Here is a 25,493-nt window from a genome sequence, read left to right as displayed (position 1 = left end):
ATTTCAGTGGGATTTACTCATGGAGCAAGAATTAAACTCAGCATTAGTCAGGGTGGCAGGATCTGGCCCAACGAATCAAAACCCAGCTATATTAATTACTGCGGGGGGAATTCTGCACCACTGTGCCTGTGCAGAATTCATGGCCCCCACAGATTTTTTTGCTTCCCCACAGAAAAATAACTTGGACAGAGAAGCAAAGGGAAGCTGCAGGAGCAGTCATGCACCACTCCTTAGCAGCACAGGTACATCATTTCAGGTACCTGGAGGAGTGATAAATCACTGCAGGGCTGGTGACATCCCAGCCAATGGCTCCTACCCTGAGCTGGGATCAGCTGCTAGTCCTGGCTGGGCTAGAGACAGAAGAGAACGGGATTTTCTCTTCCCCTGCAAGGAGTGGTTGGGGCTGTGTCAAACCCATCCTCCCAAACCTCCCCCAGCTGCAGGAAGCTCAGCATCCTCCCCTACTTCCTGCCCGCATCACTCCTCAACAGTGGGGGGAGGGGTCCCTGTATAGGGAGCTGCTCCCCCATCTGCCCAACCCCCATGCATCCCGACTTCTCAGACCCAGACACCACCACCAAGCTTCACCCCATACACACAGAACCCCCTAGCCCTCCCAAACCCCACCCCACTGAACCTCAACTCCTGCATCTGGAGCCCCCTGCACCCAGACCACCCCCACTGAGATCCCTGCACTCACCCTGATGAGTCCCACACCCTTGAACCATCCTGAACCCCCACATCCAAACCCCCACCCCCAACAAGCTGCACCCCCACCCCAGCAAGCCCCCCCTTCCATGAGCACCCTGTGCATTCAGATCTCCCCACACCAATCCCCTACACTGAGCTGCCTGCACCCAGTTTGTCCCACACAGAATCCTCTCACCCCACACCTGGATCCCCCCCACAATGAGCCCCTCCACATTTGGATCCTGCCTGGCTGAGCCTGTCTGCCCCACACCTGGTGCGCCTGGCACAAAAGTAAGGGGCCTAGTATTTCTGGGGCAGACCCAGGCCTTGTGCTGTGTCAGTCGGGTGCAGCCTCACCATTGAATCCATGTCCCATGGGTGGGGAGTCTGCAGGGTTATCTCTCACCTTCGTGCAGCCAGGGACCTGTGCTCCCCACTGCCATACTGGAGCCTCTGCATTTATTTGACAAATAAAACTTGCAGAATTTTTAAATATTGTGCGCAGAATTTAATTTTTTGGCACAGAATGCCCCCAGGAGTAATTAATGATGACCTCAATGAGAAAAAACAGCAAGAAAAAAATCAATATTAAACAAAAGGCAAAACTAGTTGGAAAGGAAATTTTATAGCTAAGCTTCTAAGACAGAACTGCTTACAAAGAGGAATAAAAATAGTACTCAGTGTCCTTTAGAGCTTGAATATTTAGTCTGAAGTATATTGCTAAGTGCATAAACAGCTTCTTGGTTACAGATATTAAAAATAAAACATGCTGAGAAGCTTTTATATGTATATCTTTCTATCGCAAAAAGAAAATCTAGTCTGTACTTTTGGTTGGAAGACTAACAGCCTGATCCTGAGAGATGCTTCTTGCTGAAAGCTGAAACCACCAGGAGTTGAGAGCTTTCAGCATCTCACAGGATTAGGTCCCAAGTGTGAGTACACATGCTTTACTAGCTAAGCAGCATTAAGGGTGGTTTTAGAAGAGGCTGCAGGAGCAGTCATGCACCACTCCTTAGCAGCACAGGTACATCATTTCAGGTACCTGGAGGAGTGATAAATCACTGCAGGGCTGGTGACATCCCAGAGGATAAGTATGCAGTGGCATTGGGCAGCATGGGAAGAGAGCTGGAGAAAAAATATTAAAATAGAGTACAGAATAGCTTCAGACTAACGGGTGAATATTAAAACTTATTTTCTGAGCAAAATAAATGTTTTCAATACAAAAACGAAGAAACCAGGATCATCCATTTTTAAACTTTCCTAGTGAAAGAAAGAAGAAAAAAAAAGACTATGTTGCCACTATTATTGAATTTGGAAAGATGATCCCCAGATAACATGAAACAACAGATCAGCATTGTTTAAGCAAACTGTCTTAAGATGCTGTCTCAAAGTGTCACCAACTGTAATAATTTTGCTCCTTTATCAGAAAACCATTTACAATAAATAGATTTTTGACAGCCTCAGGAATGACTGCTTAAAACAGTTCTCATTGCACTTATTGCAAATGATTTATTAATACAAGTGCAAAAAGTTTACAAAAATAATTTGATAGCTTTATTAATGCAACAGGAGTTAAACACTTTTTTTTGGAAAGGAATTAGTGATGTTAAAATAACCAAATAAATTAATGTTACAGAAACACTGTCAAACTGTTTGGGCCCCATGTAATGACTTGCCTTAACATTGTTATATTACAGTCTGGGGATCTCTTCTGGATTTTCAACATTTATTTTGAGAGTTACAGTTGCTCATTTAAAAACAAAATTCTCAAGACCTGATGCAACACACAGAAAGCTGGTGCGCACACTCTGCTGTCTACAACAAGCAGTTTAGTGACAAATGTAAACAGGCACATGCAACATTCCTGTTCATATAAGTCATGATCCAAAGTCCACTGATTTCAATGGGAGTCTTTCCACTGACTTCATTGGGCTTTGAAATAGCGAAGTAAACAAAATGAAGATGTCTTCTGCTCCATTACAAAGAAGGCTGAGGAGGGAGGCTGGGAGAGACAAATATTTGACAGAGGGAAAGAAACTGTAGAGAAATAAATGTTATTTTTGTAAACTTGTACGATGGCATCAAACGACTGATAAAAACGAGAAAAACTGCATATAAAAGGTTAGCTGACGATGACCCTTTATCCTAAAGATGCCAGCTAGCTTCCAAGTGGAAGAAACCTGTAAACTAGAAGTGTTAAGGGAAATGAAAAAGCAGTGCCAGGTGGAGGTAGGAGACCAGAGCTTTTTGAAAAGACAGGGAGATGAGATATTTGTAGGAAAGACTGCAGGAGACTTCCACCAAGAAAGTGCAACGTCGCAGATTGTGCATGGTTCTTTGAAGAAATAACATGGCATCACAGTCTTTGTAGAATCCGTAGAAGAGATCTCTCTTCATGTTTGAGGCTCCAAAGTTAATGTTACCCCTTTACAATTCTGGGTGCACAGCAGATCTGTTGGAGTACCTGAGTTGTTATTTCAGGAGAAAGTGAGCTGTCCAGATGTAGCGTAGTAACCAGAACTGTCTGTGGAGAATCTCTGAGAAAGATGGACTGAATTCAGCTGTAGTTCTCCAAAGTAGAAGTTCTCAAAGATCTGAAAAAGAGAGGAGTTAGAACCCATGAGGAATGTCCAAACAAAACAAATGTAAGTATGTTTGCAGACCTGCCTGTAAAAATCAACCTTGGAAAGTCTCTTCTGATATTCAGTTCTACTTCTGTATTCGTTTTCCATTTAGAATGATTCTTCAGAAGAGTGTTTTGTTTTTAACAGAAAATGAGATTAGCCTTTGTTGAGGATGCCAGATGAAGTTTAGGAACTGAGTTCCTGTAGTACATACAGCACAGTTGCAATGCCAGCTTTCACCACCCAATCTCATCCATTTGTCTCAGCCATGAACTAGACGCGTAGTGGTATTTTTTTATATATTTAACACCATTATAAATGCTGGAAGCAAAGCGGGGTTTGGGATGGAGGCTGACAGCTTGCAAACCACCCCCCCTCCATGTAATAACCTCACAACCCCCTGAGGGTTCCCAACCACGAGTTTGAGAATCCCTGAACTAGAGGGACCACACCACTAGATATGAGAAATTAATTCAATCCCCAGGCCTATTCCAGTCCTCAGTGGAGATCACCAACAAAGGGGCCAGTCTGGGCTAAATATAATTGGTTTTGCAATGTCCATAAGAGACTGGATTGAGAACAGATCATTCACAAGTCAAACGCTGGCAATGTTTGTGGCCAGTCTGGTCCAAATTCAGATTTGTACACAAGGTGAAAGGCTCTTTATCCTAACATTAAACCCCAAACCACTGAGTCCCTCTTTATTCAAAGACTTTCAAGAGCAAAACACAGTTCATCAGGGAGCCACTCTAGTAGTTAATGCCATTTATGAGCCACACACAAAAGTGACATCAGAATTCATTATAGAAAAGTTCAATACTGCTTGGAAATGCATCATGTTGAAGTATAAAGTGCTTTTCCCATTCCATTAAGATGCAGGAAATTACTCTACCTTAAAATACCAGTGATGCCTTAGGAAAGCTTTCCAATAAAAATACTATTTTCAAACTCAGTTTAATGTTCCAATGCTGAGGGTCATCAAGGGCCTGAATGGTATGGTCTCCCTACCCCGGGGAACTTAGAAACCCTCATTCAGTCTGTCCCCTCCTGAATTTTATATCTGTCCCTGTAAACACTGGCGCAAGACAGTCACACACAAAGCTCTTCCTGCCATTATGGAACAATGCAAACATTAATGGCTAGGAAACACTCAGTTCATTAAAGCCTGCCCTTCTAGGGCCAATGATGCATTGATTTTTCCATATATCATCTTAAACCAAAGATCTAGCGCATGTACACAAGGATGCACTTTCTCCTTTCCAAAATGCATGCAGGTCTCCCCAGCACTGATTTATACAATTTGCTTCTATTGCTGGCTTTGACAAATTGGTTCGACACTACGAATACCCCTTTCTGTAAAAAAACAAACCCCACCCCTGTACTGGATATGCTCATGGAATAATTCTTGATTTTATTTTAAAGTGAATTCAGCTCTGGTGAAAGCTGCTTAATAGCTTTGGAGATGGAAATTCCCTATTTATCCACAGGAGAACTAATGAAAGCTCCCTCGCCCCCCAATGCTGCACCAGCAGGGTACTTCAGCTGTGGCCTGGATGCACCAACTCCAGCAGCAGGAGGGTAGTTGAGTCATCCTGGCTAATACAAACCTCTGCACCTCTGTATGAAACTACCAGTTTGTCTGGACACTTGTTCACTGGGAACTGGGCTAAGAAAAGCAATTTATTCATAAAAAGAACAGGAGTACTTGTGGCACCTTAGAGACTAACAAATTTATTTCAGCATAAGCTTTCGTGGGCTACAGCTCACTTCTTTGGATAGTCACCAAACTATTACATAGTAACTTTTTGCTTACTCTCGCTACCAGCATAGGATAGATTCAAAACAGTGACCAACACGACAAAGGCTGTGTCCCCCAACACCAATCAGCCAGTTCATGGTGATCTTCATAAGATGTGCCCATGACCTATTTTTTTAATCAGTATCTACTAAAACATTTTATCTCCATTTATTAATTCTGTTCTCTTCTTTTAGAATCTAGTACACATCTAACTGTCAACTCACTTCTAACAGGGCTTTAGAGGTGGAATTAGCAAATTCATCATTCATAATCCTATTAAGTTAGAGAAACTGGCTGTAAGTCACCAAAAGCTATTACCAGAATGCACTTGGCATTGACAGAAGCCAGCTGCCCTGCTAATGGGGATCTCTCAGATTTATTTCATGGCAGGAGGCTCTCCCACAGTAGTGGTCACTGCATTCTTGTAAACATGAGTAAGGAAGACGACAGATTTTGCTTCCAAGGCAGAAATTCAAGTCTGTATAAGGAGATGGACTTTACGATTGTCACCCACTTCTTCATATCTAGGTACTCTTTTTTTCTAATGAGTTCTGCCCTCCCCTCACTGCCCAATCCATTTGCATGGAAGAGAGCTGCTTTTCTAAGCAGTACGTTAGTCAAGTTCTTCCATTATCTAGAAGGTTCACTCCTGTAATGCTTCTAGCCCCCCGAAACTGGAATGAGAAGTCACTCCCAGTGATGAGCTGCCAAAATCTTAACAACCAGTTCCCTATAAAAAGTTCTGATTTAAGGAATGTTCCACAGTATATATTTTTGGTACCTTTCTCCATAAGATATGGCAATGCATTGAGTCATTGAAAGTCATACTTAACAATAAAAAAACCATTCTTACATGTTTATTACAATAACCCCTCGCCTCCCCCCCCCCCCCAGTGAAGTAGCTGCTGATGTTTTTCTTACACCTGACATAGTGTTGCTGCGCTCCTGCCGCTCGGCCTACCGGCTCTGAGCGGGAGGAGCTCAGCTCCGGAGACATCTTTGTGGAGCCAGAAGCCCCTGCAGGGCCCAAGGCAAATTGTCCCCCCCACCCCCCGGAGCTCGCAGGCCCCCCCACTTACCTTGCCGGCAGCCGCTCAAAGCAGCAGGACTCGGGATCTGAGCTGCCTCCCCAGCTAGAACTCCTGGGAGCTCAGGTAGGGGACAGGACAGTCCCGCAGGCTGAGTTGTTTGCCCACCTGCCCGCCCCTTAACAGCAGGTTCTACACTAGCATCTAATTTTAACAACCAGCTCTTGCAACCCGGTAGAAACCAGCACCAGCTCACCACTAGTCACTCCTAAACCCCAATTTCCCAAGTGCTAAGCACTCTTCCTGTCTAGATCCTGGGCAAGCTCAATTTCAGCTCCTTCACCTATGTATCCACCTCAGTGGAGGAATCTGCTGTGGTCTATTACTTGAGTTCAGGAGAAACGCTTTTCCTGTTCAGAATTTTTGTCATCTCCTCTTGTGCTGTGCGGAGTTTTGAGGATTGGATGGATACAGCTCAGCTAGCAGGAATTTAATTGAAATGCAGCTACAGCTCTAATGGAGCACACACCATTTAAAATGAGATATTTTAATAAGGTATCTAAACAGTAGGAGACATGAAAGATGAGAAATGACTAAGAAAGCCCAAACTCCATTCTATACAATTATAAAGATTAAGCATGTTCCCAGAAGCTTCTGAAGTTCATATTAGAGCACAGAGGACCACAGTGTCATTAGTGAAAGTAAAATTATTTCTTCTCTCTCTCTTTTTTTTTTATTTTTATTTTTTTGCTGTGATTGCTCTGAAGATCAGTTTTTGTTACATCTCCAGACCAGGCTTAGTGTCAATGGCCTGAAATCTACAAACCATAAAAAAACTTTAAAACTCAACTCTGTCAAGACGTTCATATAGTTTATTCCCAGCCCACTCCCCACTGGTCCTTATAACCCTCTCCCTTGGAAAAAGAGAACACAAATCTGCTTCCTCAACAAAAATGATCACCCCATCAATGCTTACACAATAGAGATTGCTGTAAAATTCTTGTGAATCTGGACATATTGGCATTTTAAGTTATTTTAAAGAGAAAACGGAAGAATTTATTTTTGTAGGGAAAATAATATACTCAGAATTCCATGAACTTTGCAAATAAATAATAGTTACATGTTGGCGTGGTCCAGTCCCAACAGCAACTCACTGAAATCAAATCCATATACAAGAATTTATAATAGCAATCCTTTCAAAATAATTACTTCTGCAATCTTTCAATATAACAGCTTGGTTTTGTTTATAAGTAATGGACGTCTCAAAATAATAAGTGGCAGCATTAATTAAAAAAAATCTCCTTAGTAGTGTCAGTCATTTTGTCAATAAGATCAGAGGCTTTCCATTCATATGATGCAAGAAGTGAAGTGCCTTTTTTTTTTTTTTAAAGAAGAGACAGAGGTGTGTGATGTGTGTGTGTTTTCCCTAGGGATAAAACTGCTGAAATGCCTGAGTTTTAGGCCATGTCTGCGCTAGAGACCTTTCAGCAACATAGCTGCACCACCGTACGATATCCTGCGTAGCTGTTTTATGCTGGCAGGAGAGAGCTCTCCCATTGACATAATTAAACCACTCCCAACGAGTGGTGGTAGATCTGTCAGAAGGAAAGTGTCTCCCACCAACATAGTGCAGTCCACACCAGCACTTCCGTCGGTGAAACTTATGTTGCTCAAGGGAGTGGTTTTTTTCACACAAGTTATACTGACAAAAGTGCTAGGGTAGACAGTGTTCGTAATAAAGCTGTACATTCTCAAAGTAAACATGCCGCAAGGACAACCATAGCCATTTTTCCCGCCTTTATTTCAAGACTTCTACACTTTTACTGACACTTCCTCACTCCCTCAGGGTCCCAATAACAAAAGCAATCAGAGTCCACAAATACTGATCCTGGGTAGGACTGCCACCTATCTAGGTTTTCCCAGCATCATCCCTTTTTTGAAGTAGCTGTTCTGGGAAATCTGAAGGGCCATTGCCAGCTGTCCAGTTTTACGGGCTCAGGATCATCCCTGATGTCCTGTACCACAGGGGTGGCAATGCTATGGATAAAAACAAGAGTGTAACTGGAAGGCCCTGAATATTTTATATCTTTGTTCAACCAGCAAATCTCAATTCCTCAAATACAATTAGGAAAGGGGCCTTTCAGCTCCTAGAGTGGAATCATCCTTCCATTTTTATGTTTTTGAGACTTTGGATTTCCTGGTTGAACAAAGTTATAAAACATTCAGGGACCTCAGCTACCAGAAACAGTTTCTAGGATCACTCTCCCCCTATGAGAGCGTGAGAGTGTCTTGGTAAGAACCAAGGCAGAAGTGGAAAAGAAAATTCCCTTTGGCTTCCTCACCCTGGAGGAAACTTGCTCATAGAGAGCTGCAGCACAGCCAATGAAATGCTTTGTGTAACATACTTCAGTGGGACAGAAAAATGATATGTAGAGGACATTACGTTCTAAGTTGGTAATGTGCTAACTCTAAAAACTGACCAAGCCTCATTTTCTTCCCACTTGCTCAGTTCTCATTCACACACCTTGCTAAAAGACTGGGGGGAAATAGTCACAGATCAATACTTGGTATCTAGCAGAAGAGATCAACATGGTTACCAAAAGCTGAGCCATTTGACAGGACTGGGATATGAGGCTGTAGCTGGGGCCGTCACCCCGCTTCTGTCTGAAGGGGATAAAGCAGCCCTGGAGAGGGTTGCAGCAGAGAAAGCTAGGCTGATTGGGAAAACAGCCACAGCTGTGGTCAGTTTAATTAGGGCCCAGCTGGCCCTTATAAGAGGACTGTGGGCCAGAAGCTGAGGAGACTCTCTCTCTCCAGCTTCTGAGAGAGAAGGACCTGGCTGCCTAGGAGCTGAGAAGGGTACCTGAGGTAGAGCAGTGCTGGGGAAGGGCAGAGGGAGCTGGGGAGCTCCAGTCTAGTAAAACACCAGGCTGCAAACTTACCAAGGGGCTGCAGAGGGGCAGCCCAGAAATAGGTAGTGGCAGCTGGTCCAACCCCCCGCCAGTGATGAGTGGTTTATAGATTAAAGTCAGCCCCAGTAAGCAGGGACTAGATGGTGACTGGCAGTAGCCACTGAAGCAAGGTGGGGATAGAGGGTTGGGGGTTCCCCTGGGTGGGGAGACCCAAACTGTGGGTTACTGCTGGGGGCAGAACCGGGGTCCGGGAGGGACACAGGAACCAGCAGCAGGCGAGCCACCGGCCTGCAGAGGGTGCTCTGGGCTTAAAGAGCTAATTCCAAGGACAACCTGCAGGAGGCGCCCCACCACAGAGGTTCAGCAAAAGAACATTAATTCTATAAATCCTACACACGCAGAAAGATTGACTGTCTTGCTTCCTTAAGAACAAACAAGAGCTTTTTTTTATTACTGCACATGAAGGTGAATTTGATGGGTGCAGAAGTAAGTTCACATAGTCAACACCATACTTGCCTTTGCTTTTCTTGGAATTACACTACTAAAAGTATGTTGAGTGAATCTACTCATTAGCCCAAGTGCCTTCCTGTCATAACATATTCCCAGATTTGGACCTTAGCGTCCAAAATATGGGTGTTAGCATGAAAACCTCCAAGCTTAGTTACCAGCTTGGACCTGGTAAAGCTGCCACCACCCAAAAAATTAGAGTGTTTTGGGGCACTCTGGTCCCCCCAAAAACCTTCCCTGGGGACCCCAAGACCCAAATTCCTTGAGTCTCACAACAAAGGGGAATAAACCACTTCCCTTCCCCCTCCTCCTTCCAGGTGTTCCCTCCCTGGGTTCCTGGAGAGATACACAGAAGCAAGCTCCGTGAATCTAAACAGAGGGATTCCACCCTCCCTATTTCCAGTCCTGGAAATAGGTACCGAGAGAGAGAGCCAAGCTCCCCCCCCCCCCCCCCCCTCCTTCACCCAGAGGGAATGCAAAGTCAGGCTAGTAAATCTAACACACACAGATTTCCCCCTGACTTCTTCCTCCCACCAATTCCCTGGTGAGCTACAGACTCAATTCCCTGGAGTTCCCCACTAAAGAAAAACTCCAACAGGTCTTAAAAAGAAAGCTTTATATAAAAAGAAAGAAAAAAATACATAAAAATGGTCTCTCTGTATTAAGGTGACAAATACAGGGTCAATTGCTTAAAAGAAATATGAATAAACAGCCTTATTTAAAAAGAATACAATTCAAAACACTCCAGCACTACACACATGTAAATACAAAAAAGCCAAACCTATCTTTGTACTTACAACTTGGAAACAGAAGATTAGAAAAGCAGGAGACAGAAATCCTCTCATAGCCGAGAGAGAATACAGGCAGAACACTAGAACAAAGAACTCACACACAAACTTCCCTCCACCCGGATTTGAAAAAGTCTTGTTTCCTGATTGGTCCTCTGGTCAGGTGTTTCAGGTTACCCCTTTCCAGGTAAAAGAACATTAACCCTTAGCTATCTGTTTATGACACTTCCCCCTAAAAATATTGACTTGGAGCTGGAGAATATGTTGTACACTTTTTAAAGTGGGTCCCGAGTGTCCTTAAGCAAACAAATGCAGGCAGAGATAGGTGGTGTCACCCAAAATGCCACTAATAAGCACAGTATGAATGCCTAAACAGATGTCCGAGCCTTCCAAAAGAGATCCTCTGAAAGGAATATACTAAACAGAGGAAGCTTCCAAGGGAAGTGAGATGACACACTCATCCCTTTACTTTTAATCCTGCAGTCTGGGAGATCTATTGTGCCAATCCAAATCTGTGGGGTGTGCATAAATGCAGGGTGTTGCAAATTCTTTATGTTGTGACTCCTTCCTGCTAAAGCAGGCACACAGTGACAGTGAATAGGGAATAAACAACCTCCACCTCGCCTTACACAAACTACTTAATGATGGGGAGGGGCGCACAGTAATGGCACCTTTGGGAGAATGCAGGAGCTATTACTTAGTTGTTTCTCATGGGAGCAACTAGCCAAAAAGGGGACAGAGAATACACAGTCATGTCTACCCTTCCTCCCACATCAGCCAGCAGAATTCCTCCTGCACCTTCTGAAAACGGGCAGTGTCTTAAAGACACACACTAGTAGGCACTTATCAAGGGCCCAGTGCCCCTCAGCAGATTTATATAAAAAATCCACTTCTAAATTTCTCCCCATAGCACACCGTGTGGACAGTCATTTATTTTGAGCCAAAGAGATCTAGAATAAAAGTGACTGTCATTTTTATAGTCCTGGTCCCTCTCATGTTAGACCAGTGATCAAAATCACTTTATGCCCAAGATCACTTTTTGAATCTAAGGGCAACCCAGGATATACCCCTCCCCTTCCCCAAGGCCCCGCCCTTTCCCCAAAGTCCCACCCCACTCACTCCATCCCCCGGTCTCTCTGTTGCTTGCTCTTCCCCACCCTCACTCACTTTCACTGGGCTGGGGCAGGGTGTTGGAGTTCTGGAAGTGGTGCAGGCTCTGGGATGGGGGCAAGGCATTCGCTGTGTGGGAGGAGGCTCTGAGCCTGGGGCAGGGGGTTGGGGTGGAGGATGCAGACTCTAGGAGGGAGTTTGGGTGCAGGAAGGGGCTTTGGGCTGGGTCAGTGTTTGGGAAGATAGGAGGGGGTATGGGGTGCTGGCTCTGGAAGGGGGGGCAGAGTGTGGGGATGCAGGAGAGGATACAGGGTGCTGGCTCTGGGAGAGGGCTCAGGGTGCAGGAGGAGGTATGGGGTTCAGGCTCCAGGAGGGGACTCGGATGGGGGTTGGGGTGCAGCCTCCCACTGGGCAGCACTTACCTCCAGTGGCTACCAGTCAGTGGTGGGTACAGCAAGGCTAAGGCAGGGTCCCTGCCTACTCTGGCCCCATACCACTCCCAGAAGGGGCCAACGCGCCCCTGCAGCCTTTGAGGGCGTGCAGGGGGCACATGGCTCCGCACACTGCCCCTCTCTGCAAGCACCACCCCTGCAGCTCTCACAGCCAATGGAAGCTGAGGGGGCAGTGCTTGCAGGCAAGCAGCCGCACGCAGAGGGAGACTCCTGTCCCCCTTCCCCCAGGGCTGCACTGGCCGCTTCCAGGAGCAGTGTGGGGCCGGGGCAGGCAGGGACTCTGCCTTAGCGGCAGCCACATTACACTGCCACCGGAGATCACAATCAACTGGGAGATTCTCCAGGAGATCGACTGGTTGGTGATCACTGTGTTAGACACTCCTGTTGGAAGTTTAAAAATAAACTATGCACAGATTACACTGCAGGGTGCCCTAGGTGTGCTGCCAGTCATTTTATAACAAAAAAGATGGAACACTGAAGAATTTGTTTTGGTAACCACACACACAATTAAACATTGCAAATGTAAGCAAAAATGTGATCACAAACTTCAGTCCAAACCTCAACAGTTTCCTTTTTAAAGAGTCTGTAAACTGAAGCAGGCCATCAAAAATAGGTGCATTTTTTCTGCGTTTTTAAAAACACACTTACTTATTGCAAAAATACATTAAACAAGTAACATTTCAAGATGAACTATAACGGTGCCCACATTACTTTTCAGCATCTTTTATCTTACGCATTTGTAAAGCACTCATCACCATACTACTTATGTCCTGTGGTTTCCTGTAGACAACCTTCCCAGAATAAGTTGGTACCTCTGTTTTCAAGCCTTGGAACAGCAGTGGTAAATCACAGAGCTAAACCACAAAGACAGCAGCAAAGCACTTCAGCTCCATTTATTCAGAGGAGGAATGCCAGCACAAACTGGTGCTTTTAAATCATCTACATTGGTGCAACAAATATGAGAAATAGTAATGGATTTGTCTGAAGAGGCAATGGGCAGCAGAAGGACAAAAGGCAAGAGGAGGGAAGGAAGCAATGGTATTTAAAACTTCCTTCACATACTCTTTTAAGATTGCACTTTCAGCTGCTTGGCCTGGATTTTGCTGCTGTTGTTAGGATTAATGATAAATCTCCTCACGTGCCATGGCCAAAATCAGTGTGTCCAAGCAGTTCTCTTGAGAGTCTCAATACTTAAAATGCCAAAAGGAACAACTCACTGCAATTAAAAACTACCATCAAAGAGCTGCATTATCATTGGATGAATGCGCACGCACACACACACACACCCCATAGTCTGCAGGGAGATCAGTCTGCTGCAAACTGCAGCCACATAAATACTGCCTTAGGGTAGGGCTATTGTAGATTAACCGCACAAAACTGTCCCTGGTGAATCAGCACTGTAGCGTAGCTGAGGCATATTAGGTGACTAGCCTGTGACCGATTAACCTAAAAAATCAGCTTCCTTTTTCATGGTTATGATAGGCCCAAGTATTTCAACCTGAAACAAGTATCAAAAATATGAATTCTCTTTTGGGAAGCAGAGGAGTAAGGGGCAGTGGCTAGTACACCTCTGCTTCGATATAACGCTGTCCTCAAGAGCCAAAAATATCTTACCGCGTTATAGGTGACATTGTGTTATATTGAACTTGCTTTGATCCATCAGAGTGCGCAGTCCCACCCCCACAGAGCACTGCTTTACCACGTTATATCCAAATTCGGGTTATATCGGGTAGCGTTATATTGAGGTAGACGTGTATATAAAAAAAACTAATCAAATGCCTATCGTGGTAAATGGTAGGATAATAGAGCAATCTCTTTTCTCTCCAGTATGAAGGTGCTGCACATTTGCTAAAATTGCTTAGTGGAATCTACACGTATGCAGTGTGCTAGGATGACTTTGCTCTATCCCTGCTGGTGTGCATCTCTTACAAAAATGAAATTCTGAAATGCACCATGCGGTTAGCAAACTAGCACTTTGCACACACAAGGCACAGTGCTGGGAATCCGTGGACAGAAATGTCAAGCAATGGAGACGTGCAGAGACTGCTTATGCTAGGATATCAAATTCAGGCTCAAAAGGGGGGTTTACAGATAGAAAGGGTCAGCTGTTTTACGTACTGTGATAGCAGCCACCCACTTCCCCAACCACATCCACTACTTAGCTGGTCCTGATCAGAAGCTGCATTCAAGTATATGAAAGAATCATTGAAAACCAAAGTAGAATTAAAAAGACAAGTTCCAAGGCACCAGCAGGTGTGATGCTGGAAAGCAGCACGACAGACATTCACCTGCATGTTTCAGAGTAGCAGCCATATTAGTCTGTATCCGCAAAAAGAACAGGAGTACTTGTGGCACCTTAGAGACTAACAAATTTATTTGAGCATAAGCTTTCGTGGGCTACAGCCCACTTCTTTGGATGCATGTTAATCTGCTCGCCTGATTATGAACACACAACAAGCCAAGCAGAATCCTGTGCAGGGCCGGTGCAAGGATATTTTGCGCCCTAGGCGAAACTTCCATCTTGCGTTCCCCCCCCCACACCAAATCACATATATTATACACAATACACGGTCACAGAGTAACATGTTATAATTTAGAATTTATGTTTCCGCGCTTTAAGTTTAGCAAATTTAGAAACAAGTTCCTCCAAGTCAATGCTGTGAGCAATGTCATGTTCTAGTGACAAGGTAGATAGCCCAACAAGTCTTTGTAGCAACACTGATGTTCGCATGTATGTTTTTATCAACTTGAGCTTCGCTCACCACTGGCCACAGAAACTGGGAGAGTCAAGAGGATGCGAAGAACAATAACTGTGTTAGGGACACTATCTGTCAGCTGGGGGTCAGGGCTGTGGAGAGGATGGGGTCAGCGGGTTTCCAGCTCAGAGAGACTGGGCTCGGAGCTGGGGGTCAGGGCTGTGGGGAGGATGAGGTCAGGGGGTTTCCAGCTCAGAGGGGCTGGGCTCGGAGCCAGGGCTGTAGGGGGGGATGGGGTCAGGGGGGTTCCTGGGGGCACTGGGGCAGCTCAGCTCTGCAGGCTGCTGTTCTCTCCAGCAATCCAGGCACAAGGGGAGCAGCAGCAGGGACTAGCCAAGGACCAAGAGGGCAGGAGCACAGGCACCTGAGGCCAAGCTGTGGGGAAGCACTTGCTTACCTTGCCCAACGCATGAGCATGGGGTCCTCTTTCTTCCTCCACTCCACCAGACCACTGCTGAGGCTCTTTTCTTCTCCATGCCCCTCGCTGGGGCTGACGTGGAGGCTGAGCCAGGGGGCAGCCCCCGCTTTCCTCCAGAAGCCCTGGTGTCGCACTGCCCTCGCAGGGCTCCTGCCACGTGCCCTAAGCAGAGCTGCACAGCTCTGCCCAGCCGCTGGCGCCCCCACCGGCAGTGAGAAAAATGGCATAGGCTGGAGCCCCTGCTCTGGGAGGGAGAGGGATTCTGAGCCTCTGCCTGCAGCCCAGGGATTCCCCTGGGTCAGCGCACCGCGGGCAGCCCAAACCTCTGGGCTGCCGCGGCAGCGCCTTGACCCGGGGGGGCCCTGGGCTGCCGGCTGCCGTAGCGGTGCACTGACCCACAGGGGCCCCTGGGCTGCCGGCTACCACGGCGGCGCCCTGACCCAGGGGGGGGGCCCTCGGCTGCTGGCTGCGCTGACCCACAGGGGCCCCTGGGCTGCCGGCTGCCGCGGCGGCGCCCTGACCCGGGGGGGGGGGCCTGGGCTACCAGCTGCCACGGTGGCACGCTGACCCAGGGGACTCCCTGGGCTGCCGGCGGCCACTGCAGCTCAGACTCCCTCTCTGTCCCAGCAGCAGCGCCTGCTCAACCATTTAAAAAAAATTGGGGGGCGCCGCTTTTTGGCACCCCCATATCTTGGCGCCCTAGGCAACCGCCTAGTCTGCCTAAATGGTTGCACCAGCCCTGATCCTGTGTGGAAGTTCACCATCCTCAAGAGCATGCGGGGGTTGTGTGTGCATGTTTGGAGTGGGGTTGGGGGGCAGGGCAGGGCAAGATGTTTACCAATCCCAGATTTCACAAAGCTTCTGGCTGGTCAGTGCAGAAGGTTCGGTCCCATATTAATTTTCAGAGAAGCTGTGAGAACAGAAATTCTGTTTAGAACTATATACCCACCAGACCTTCCCCTCTCTAGGGACACCTCAAGCAGTGCCAGGTTAGAGAGGTACAGGAGCCCAGTGATAGGGGTAGCCTTTAAAACTAGAAAAATCTAAACTTAGATGAAATTAAAACTCTCCTATCTCTGAAAAGTAGCAGGAGGTTAGGGACGCATTTCCCTTTAAATAACACCAATACATTAGCCAGCTCACTAAATTGCAGAGAAGATCCAGTGGCATTTCTTAAAACGAATACAACCCCTCTAAAATCTGAACAGCATAAAGCAATCTATTCATTAATTTTTAATCCACCCACAGCTTTTTCAAAGTCCACTCCAGGGCAGAGGTCTACACAAAAGGATGAATGGTTTCCTAGACGAAAAAGGATGCTCTGCAAGTTAATCCAAGTCAAGAGATCAGAAGGCACTTTCTGGGGGTCTTTGGGCAAATCAAAATCTCTCCATACTTCAGACTATCAGTCTGCCAAATGAAGATTATGCTTCTTATCTGTCTGACAGGAGTACTGTAAAATGTAATTTATGTGTGTATAGTATTTTCATAGCTTATGATGGAATATACTATAGAAGAGCAAAGTATAATTATGATTTATCACTCTGAAAAATTTGACTAAACCAGAAGCCTGATACCAATATAGACTAGAGAGGACAGGGCAAATAGCTAAGTATGTCTCCCCACCAACCAAAGGATAAAACTCAGCAAAGGTAGTGAGGATACAATCTTTCCCTTGAGACAACTGATATAGGTACTAAGGAAGAGTGGAAGAACTAGTAGAGCGAAGTGACTGATGGCAAAAATCACTCAGGACAAAAATGATTTATAAAAATGGAGGTGAATTTTAGAGTTCATGAATGTGCGCAACAGACAGCTCTAAATACAGTACAGCTTTGCGAAGCACCTAGCTTGCACTTTGCCATCTGTCCCCACACAGCTCTGCAAGTGAACCTCAAGTGTTTCATGTAAACACCCTGCTATTCCAGTTCTGGGCCCTCACTGAGCTGCCTAATGCACCTCAATCCTAATTTACATCACTCACCTTTTCCACTTGGAACACCCAAACAGATCTGCAACTTCTTCTTAGCTCTGTTTTGCGCCCCTGCTGTTCCTAGCAAGCCTGTCTAGAGAAGAATTTGTCAGTAGTAGTAAATTTGGGGCAAATGCCCTTACAGACTATGCGGAGAGAAAGCCAAACTCATTTCATTTGTGACCAAACCTAAACTTCAACTTAATCCTCTAGAACAGGTGTAGCCAAACTGTGGCTTGTGAGCCACATGTGGCTCTTTTACAGTTAAGCGCAGCTCGCTGAGACCACCACCTACCCCCCACACACACACTCTCCACCTACCAGACTGTGGGGGAAGGGGGGACTTGGGGCTTCTGCCCTGCAGGGGGTGGTGGGACTAGGGGATTCTTCCCTGGGGGGGGGGGGGAGAGATATCATCTAAGGGCTTTAGCCCCATATCCCAGTAACACTGCTTCACGGGGGCAGGTTGTGCATGTCTTGAGGCTCTTGAATTTCTGAAGATTATTGAATGTAGCTCAGAGCATCAGTAAATTTGGCCACTCCTGCTCTAGAAAAATTCTCTATTAGCACATGGAAGAAAATATACAAACTTGCAATCAAACATACAACCTGGCAACATGTCAAATTCTGGGAAGTTTGTTCAATTAACAGCTTTCTATTTTCACATTCAAAATGTTTTCTGAAGCATTTCAGTGCCAAAAATGATTTTACTCTAGTTATTATTCACTCCAGGCTCTGTTACCCCAATGATAATCTGACAGAGGTTTAATGATGTTTGGAAGCTTTCCAGCAATAACGTAGGACTGCAGAAAGAGCAGGCAGACAGGTGCTGATCCAGAGAGGCAACTCTTATAATGCACACCACCTTCTGTCAAAACTAGAAAGCTGCTCCCTTTTAATGGCTTTTAAAGGCATGCTAGCCAGATGATGAACAAAACGTTTAATTACTGCACAGGTGTTCTATGATTAAGAGTGCTTCAGAGGAGTTCCACAGCAAGCACAGAAAAAAAATTACTGGGAGTGGAAGAGAGGGAAGGCATTTTACCTTCACAAGCACATCTCACACCAGGGCTTCAAAATCAGAAAGACAAAGAACAAACATGTCAGATAGAGATTTGGATCATTTGTTTTGTTCTGCAAGCACACATCTGGCTCTGACCCACTCCCTCTTCCCCAGTGACATGCAATGTAATCCTTATGCTCTTGATAAGGTGATGAACAACCCTTAAATGTTATTTAAATTCTAGATTTCTGAAGGGGCCATAGAAGATATGCATGTACATATTTTACCACAGATACAATGAAGCAATACGGACTTCAGTGTGGTAGAGAGTCTAGAGTCATAAAAATTCAAATGATCCATTTACTATTTTCTCAATTTTTATAGAATGCAAAATACAAATACCAGAATTTATCACAAATTCATTAATTTCTCTCTCAATTCTATTAAGTGGTTTTGCAACAAAGCAAATAAACATGAAATTATTACAACTGAGCTTTTAAAAAAGTCTCAGTGTAAACCACAGCACAAAACTACTTATATATTTTCTTAAATAAAACAAAATTAAAATCAACCTCTTATTAAATCAGCTATACTTTGGCTTTTAAAGCACTATACATGTAATCAGTTTTTACTGGAAAGTTATAATTACTTATTAAGAATGGAGGGGGTAGAATTTGTGGACTGCATGTCTTTTTAAAAAAGTTTTCTTTTACTGAATCAAAGTAAAGCGCATACAAAAGCAAAGAAATAAGTATTTGCTATAAAAATAAGAAAGCACTATATAACATTGGGTGTTTTGCACAAATTTCATGCAATAATTCCAAAATATATAAACATACCATCAGTATAGCTAATATAGTAGCCAACATTTTAAACACAGGTGCAAAGCCAACATTTGAATGAATGAATGAATGTTCAAAAACATTCAGCACCAACAGCATCCAGCAAAGTCTATGGGGAGCTGCAGCATGCTCCACACTTTTGAAAAATAAACCATTTATTTAGGTGTCTAAATACAGCTTTAAGATTGAGATTTTTTCAAAGCTATGCAGGGCATCTGCCACATAACTTACATTTAAATTAATGCCACCTCTCTTCCTGCCCCAGCTTCAGGAGGATGTGGTTGTAGTACTCCAGGACTTCAGTGATCCCCACCTTGCATGCTGGACTTTTAGGGCTGTTACAGGGGTTCATATAGCTTAAAGCAGTTGGCATAGAACCATCTCCAGAATTGGGGGCCTGCAAACAACTCTTTTGCTGCTTCTACCACAGCGATTACTAGAACAGCTGAAGACTGAGTCTGGTTCACAGAGAGGCCAAAGATTACTGACAGCGATTTAGGACCTTCTTCTTGCCATTGCCATCTTTTGTTATTTGTTTGTTTTTGTTTTTTTAAAGGAAGAAGAAAAAACTACTTCAGGCTCTATTTATCTCCCAGTTATGTTTTAGTATCTGGTAGATGTGAAAAATTCACAGGCTGGTTGGAAATATAACAGATGGTTCCTTCTCCTCAACTGTTGTTCTATGAAATCACAGTTCATTGTGAAATTGTGGGATCACTGCATCAACAACGAGCGTGTGATACATAAACTAAGGGCAATGGGAAGGTAGTCAGTCAGACATACTCCATCATGACAATAAATTAATCTGAGAGGTGCTTGCTGTTGTTTCTTAAGGCAAGACTCTTTGGGGCCAGCTGAGGGGCTCTCTCAGTGGAGGCCTTTCTCATTGAAATTCACTCTCCTTCACAAGCACAAATCTTGCAATGTTCAGGGCACAATGCAAGACATTTGTTTTAGGTTCCGATTCTCTCTCTTCTCCATCAGTTTATAAAACAAATGCACTTCAACTATATAAATAAGGCCTAGCTGCTATGGTGAAAAGCACTTTGCAAACCAACAAATAAATACAAGTGTGTCTCAGAATTAACTGAATTATTAGTTGTATTTGAAAACACCAGCACATTTACAAGTTGCTAACTTTCTAAAGTCTACCATAAATAAAACTGGTGAATACAGGGTTGAACATGTCTTTGAAAAAGTTTCACAACTCCTGAATTAACTTATTAATTTCCAAAGCATGGCCCACCTCTTACCTCTTACTTGCAGCCCACCTCTCCTCCTAATCAAGAACAACCGTGCAACATCCTTGTGGCCCCATGCAGTACATACTACAGCAAATGCTTATATGCAGCTAGGCTGACCCATTTCCAGCGGCTTCCATCATTGTTTATGCTAATTTTTGCAATGAAGAGGTTGGATGTCCGTAGAAGCAACTGGAAACAAGGAGCAGCTGCCACCAGCATACAATCAGCCAACTCTACTCAGACCATGAGTGGTCCATAGAGTACAGCTTAGGAACCACTGAGTTAATTCATACAGACTCAGGAAATTATAATACAAATAGACCCAGATGCCTTTTGGATAAACCACGTCCCTTTCCTAATTAACTTGTTCTTTCTCATGTACTTTAACACTATGTCTCTGTATTCTATTAAGGAACCATTGTAATTCAACTCTTGACAGTTACTGGTGAAAACCATCTTCGGAACACCAAAGTAGTGAAGCTGGTGATTGCTGTCTATGGCAGAATAGTGATTTCAGGGAAACTAAGAGATGGGATGTCCACTGGGGTAACAAGGAGGAGATGGGCAAGGAGAAGAAGAAACAGGAAGGAGAGCTACTGAATTCCTAGAGCTTGATTTTCAGAATTGTGGAGCACTCTCAACTCCAACTAAAGTCAACAGAAGTAGAGGGTGCTCAGCAACTCTGAAAGTCAGGTACCCGGTCTACTGACACATGGTCATCAAGTCACATAGCAAAGCTAAAGACCAGTCAGGCTAGCTAGTACAACCTTCATCCATTATATTTTCCCCTCACGTGACTTGTCTCAGCTTTTCTGAATACTTCCAGTGACCTCCTCTTTAGTCTACTTTAATGACTGACAACTCTAGCAAATGACATTTTTTCTCAATGCCTAGTATGAATTCTCATTTTCCACTTCAGATCAGTGCTCCTTGTTTTGCCATACTCAGATGACGTGTATAAGCCTTTTTCATCATGGATGTTATTTCAATGAAAGTATTTATACAGTGACCTACATTTAACTCTTTTCCCAGATTGCTGATCAACTTTTATACTGTCTCATATTAAAAACTGTCCTCCAAGCATAGTGTCATTCTAATTGCCCTTTTTAAATCCAGTATAGCATTTCAGTATCCTTTAAATAATGCAAGGATTAGAACTGAATGCAATATTCTGTACTCTGCAAAGTGGCATTACCATCTTGGAAATTTTGCTTCTGAGTCTCTTTAATCAAAGAAAAACAGATCAGGGAGGGGGAGAGGGATAGCTCAGTGGTTTGAGCATTGGCCTGCTAAACCCAGGGTTTGAGTTCAATCCTTGAGGGGGCCACTTAGGAATCTGGGGCAAAAATTGGTTCTGCTAGTGAAGGCAGGGGGCTGGACTCAATGACCTTTCAAGATCTCTTCCAGTTCTAGGAGATTTGTATATCTCCTATTATTATAAATATACTTGAGAAAGCACTAGCTCCACTCCTCCCCTCCCACACCCCAATATAATAATGCTGCATTATAGGTTTCTGTTCACTTTCTCTCTTACCCTGTCTTTTTCTGATTCAAAACTTTCTAAATAGTTCTCTCTCATTTTATACTGGTTACCATTTATCCCCAAATGTATTACTTTGGATTTATTTATAGTGTATCACCTAGCTGACTGCAACGAAAAATCTCTAATCTTTTCTGACTGTTCCGCAGTTTTGATGACTCCTTATGTATATTTCCTATCCTTTTGATTTTGTATTGTCTGTAAATTTAACTTGAAACACAGTCTGTTTCCTCAAGATCATTAATAAAACAACTAAACAGTATAAGTCCGAACACTGATTGCTGTGGAACACCATGAAAAACATTTCCTATCTGGAGGTGGTACTATTATTATTCTATTCACAGGCAGGCAGGCAGGCAGCTGTTAAATCCATGTTATTGTATTTTTACCTAGACAGTTATTTTTCCTATCTCATAATACATTTTTTTAATGTGGTACTATATTCAATGTCTTAATGAAATCCAAATACTGCATATTATGTCCACTGCACATTCTTGGCCACCAACATAAAATTATAGCAGAGAATACTATCACATTCACTTGGCAAGATCTGTTTTTCATTAGTTCTTGTTTATCAATCAAATATATTTTTTTCCCCTCAAATGTAGGCAGATGCAGTCCCTTAACATACTATTTCATCATCTGTATTAAAGCAGAACCTACAGCCTCAACTGAGATCAGGGCTTCACCACATTTGATACTATTCATACAATAAGAGGAAGTCCTTGCTCAGAAGACCTTACAATTAGAGCTGTCGATTAATCACATTTAACTCACACGATTAACTCAAAAAAACCCCTAACTGTGATTAAAAAAATTAATCGTGATTAATCACACTGTAAACAGTAGAATACCAATTGAAATGTATTCAATATTTTGGATGTTTTTCTACATTTTCAAATATTTTGATTTCTATTACAACACAGAATACAAAGTGTACAGTGCTCACTATATTATTTTTATTACAAATATTTGCACTGTAAAAATGATAAAAAGTACTATTTTTCAATTCACCTTATATGAGTACTGTAGTGCAATCTCTACGGTGAAAGTGTAACTTACAAATGTAGATTTTTTTTTTGGTTACATAACTGCACTCAAAAAACAAAACAATATAAATTAAAACTTTAGAGCCTACAAGTCCATTCAGTCCTACTTCTTGTTCAGACAATCATTAAGAAAAACAAGTTTGTTTACATTTATGGGAGATACTGCTGCCTGCTTCTTATTTGCAATGTCACCTGAAAGTGAGAACAGGGGTTTGCATGGCACTTTTGTAGCCGGCGTTGCAAGGTATTTATTTACACGTTACATATGCTAAACATTTGTATGCCCCTTTATGCTTTGGCCACCATTCCAGAGGACATGCTTCCATGCTGATGATGCTCGTTAAAAAAATGTGTCAATTAAAATTTGTGACTGAACTCGTTGAAGGAGAATAGTACGTCTCCTTCTCTGTTTTACCCACATTCTGCCATATATTTCATGTTATGGCAGCCTTGGATGATGACCCAGCACGTTTGTTTTAAGAACACTTTCACAGCAGATTTGAAAAACGCAAAGAAGGTACCAGTGTGAGATTTCTAGAAATACCTACAGCTCTCAACCCAAGATTTAAGAATCTGAAGTGACTTCCAAAATTTGAGAGAGTCAAGGTGTGGAACATGCTTTCAGAAGTCTTTAAAGAGCACAAGGCTAACCTTCTCTATAGTAACTTCAGATATGTTGCCCATGACAGAGATTAGCCATTAAATGAATTGGTTAGTAGTTTCCATTATCTTTTTATTTTCTTTTACTCTGTTTAGAGATTAATTTTTCTGATAAGATTCAGTTGATTTTTCACAGCTGCATCCCATCAACTGTCCCCTTTGATTTTTTGCCTATGTACCTATTAATACGCAACAGAAATATAATTTGTGTGTCAAGGTTAATCTATTTATTTACCCAAAGTTAGTTACCATCTTCTTTAAAGATAACTTCAATTACTCCTTTATTACCACTACCCCAACCAACAAAACAAAAAAACACTCAATTTACATCCAACAAGAATCTAGATGCTTTTCCATCCTATCTTGGACCTTTTTTTATTTCAGATGTACTAGCAAATTATACCCATTATATATTTATAAAATAATAACTGGAGATATACCTATCTCTTAGAACTAGAAGGGACTTGAAAGGTCATTGAGTCCAGACTCCTGCCTCCACTAGCAGGACCAAGTACTGATTTTTGCCCCAGATCCCTAAGTGGCCCCGTCAAGGATTGAACTCACAACCCTGGGTTTAGCAGGCCAATGCTCAAACCACTGAGCTATCCCGTCCAGACAAATGTTTATCAAACTGGGCTCTTGGCATCAATTAGAGTGGGGTCCTTTTTCATTAAAATGCTTTTCAAAATGTAAGTAACTATTTTCCAAATGCACTCATTCTAAGAGATCTATTCTCTGTTTAGGGTAGGATGGTACTGACTCTGATAATCCTTATTAATGCTAATAAGAATGATATGTTTAACTCTCCAAAAACTGGTGGGAAAACAATGTTTAAATTATTAATATTGTGACATGCCCAGAGTACAATCTAGACTGATGAACACCTTTAACATGGTGTGCCCTTTACGCTGCTTTGCTGCTGTAGTCACCACTCCTGGACTGCTCTCACACAGCGTCCCGCATGTACGTCACTCCCAGCTATATTGTACGAGTGCTGCAGCCAGACACTCTTGAATTACACTGCAGTGTGACACCAGCACCTTCCCAGTCCTTAACAGGTGATAGCCCATTTGACCTTGTTTACACATGGCTGAGGCGTCAGCTTGCCCTCTGTCTCAGAGAAACTGGTTTGAATACTCCCCAGGCTTGAAACAAGTCTTAGTAACACCCTACAGCGGAATCTTATAACTTTACATACGCTACTACACATTTTATCAGGACACTACCGACCAGCACATCCTGAGTTTTCAAAAGACACCTTGCAAGGCATACTTTGTACAAAGATTATTACAATAGTGCACCAGGGCTGAATACAGGACTGTCAAATATTTCCTCAGGAAATAAGATTAAATACACTGTCTAGAGGTAAGCAAGTTCTTTGCAAGCACACACATCCACCTTGACTTGCATTACCCCTGCCTTTCATGTCCTGAGTCTCCATATGACTGTGACAATGAACCACAATCTAGACCTGCAGTGTCCCTTAATACTCCAGTCTTTGCCTTCTACCGAACAAAGTCTGTTATTTATGATGAACAGTGCTGTGGTATTGTTTGCACAATGAGAACTAGGATGGGTAGAATAAAACTAAGTTTTCCAATGTGATGATTTAGCTCATTTCTATAGTATTATTTCCCCACTCTGCTTACCAACTTCCTTTATGAAAACAATGCTATCAAACCAAATAATTTCAGAGAATGCTTGAGGATCAAGTTTGGGGAGTATGGAAAAGAGAAAGTTTGTATAGCACACTGCACTTGGACAACAGAATAGCCCTGGAATACCAGCATGAGTAGTGGCAGTATATTAATTATCAGCCTGTCAATCAGATCCTATTTCAGAAGTTAATGAAGCCGCTTTGCAAAAGGGTAACCTCCTGAGGAGAAGCGTGTAAATAATGTATATGAAATGAGGGAAGTGGGGATGTGGGAAGAGAATCAGCACATCCCTGCAAGGTCGAGTTGGAATGCATCACTAGATCGATGGCTCGTTCTGGCAGGACTCTACTATTGACAAGCCTGCAGCCCACTATGAGTCATATAATGAATTAGTGCCAACAGATGTTGCTACAGGCACGTGGCTGACAAATGGGAAATACTG

General features: G+C 43.5%; 1 protein-coding gene across 1 annotated transcript in view; it reads right to left on the bottom strand.

Moving 5' to 3' along the window:
* Nucleotides 1–1,296: 1,296 nt before the first annotated feature.
* ASCC1 (activating signal cointegrator 1 complex subunit 1) overlaps nt 1,297–25,493 on the bottom strand; it is a 54,600-nt gene continuing 30,403 nt past the window's right edge. Inside the window, 1 exon segment of the mRNA XM_030570835.1 lies at nt 1,297–3,284. Within this exon segment, the coding sequence (XP_030426695.1) occupies nt 3,168–3,284 (117 nt within the window). The 3' untranslated portion in view covers nt 1,297–3,167.

This window comes from Gopherus evgoodei, chromosome 7 (assembly GCF_007399415.2).
Source record: "Gopherus evgoodei ecotype Sinaloan lineage chromosome 7, rGopEvg1_v1.p, whole genome shotgun sequence".
Classification (NCBI taxonomy): Eukaryota; Metazoa; Chordata; order Testudines; family Testudinidae; genus Gopherus; species Gopherus evgoodei.
The sequence above is the reverse complement of the archived record's forward strand: the minus strand, read 5'-3'. Positions and strand labels throughout refer to the sequence as shown.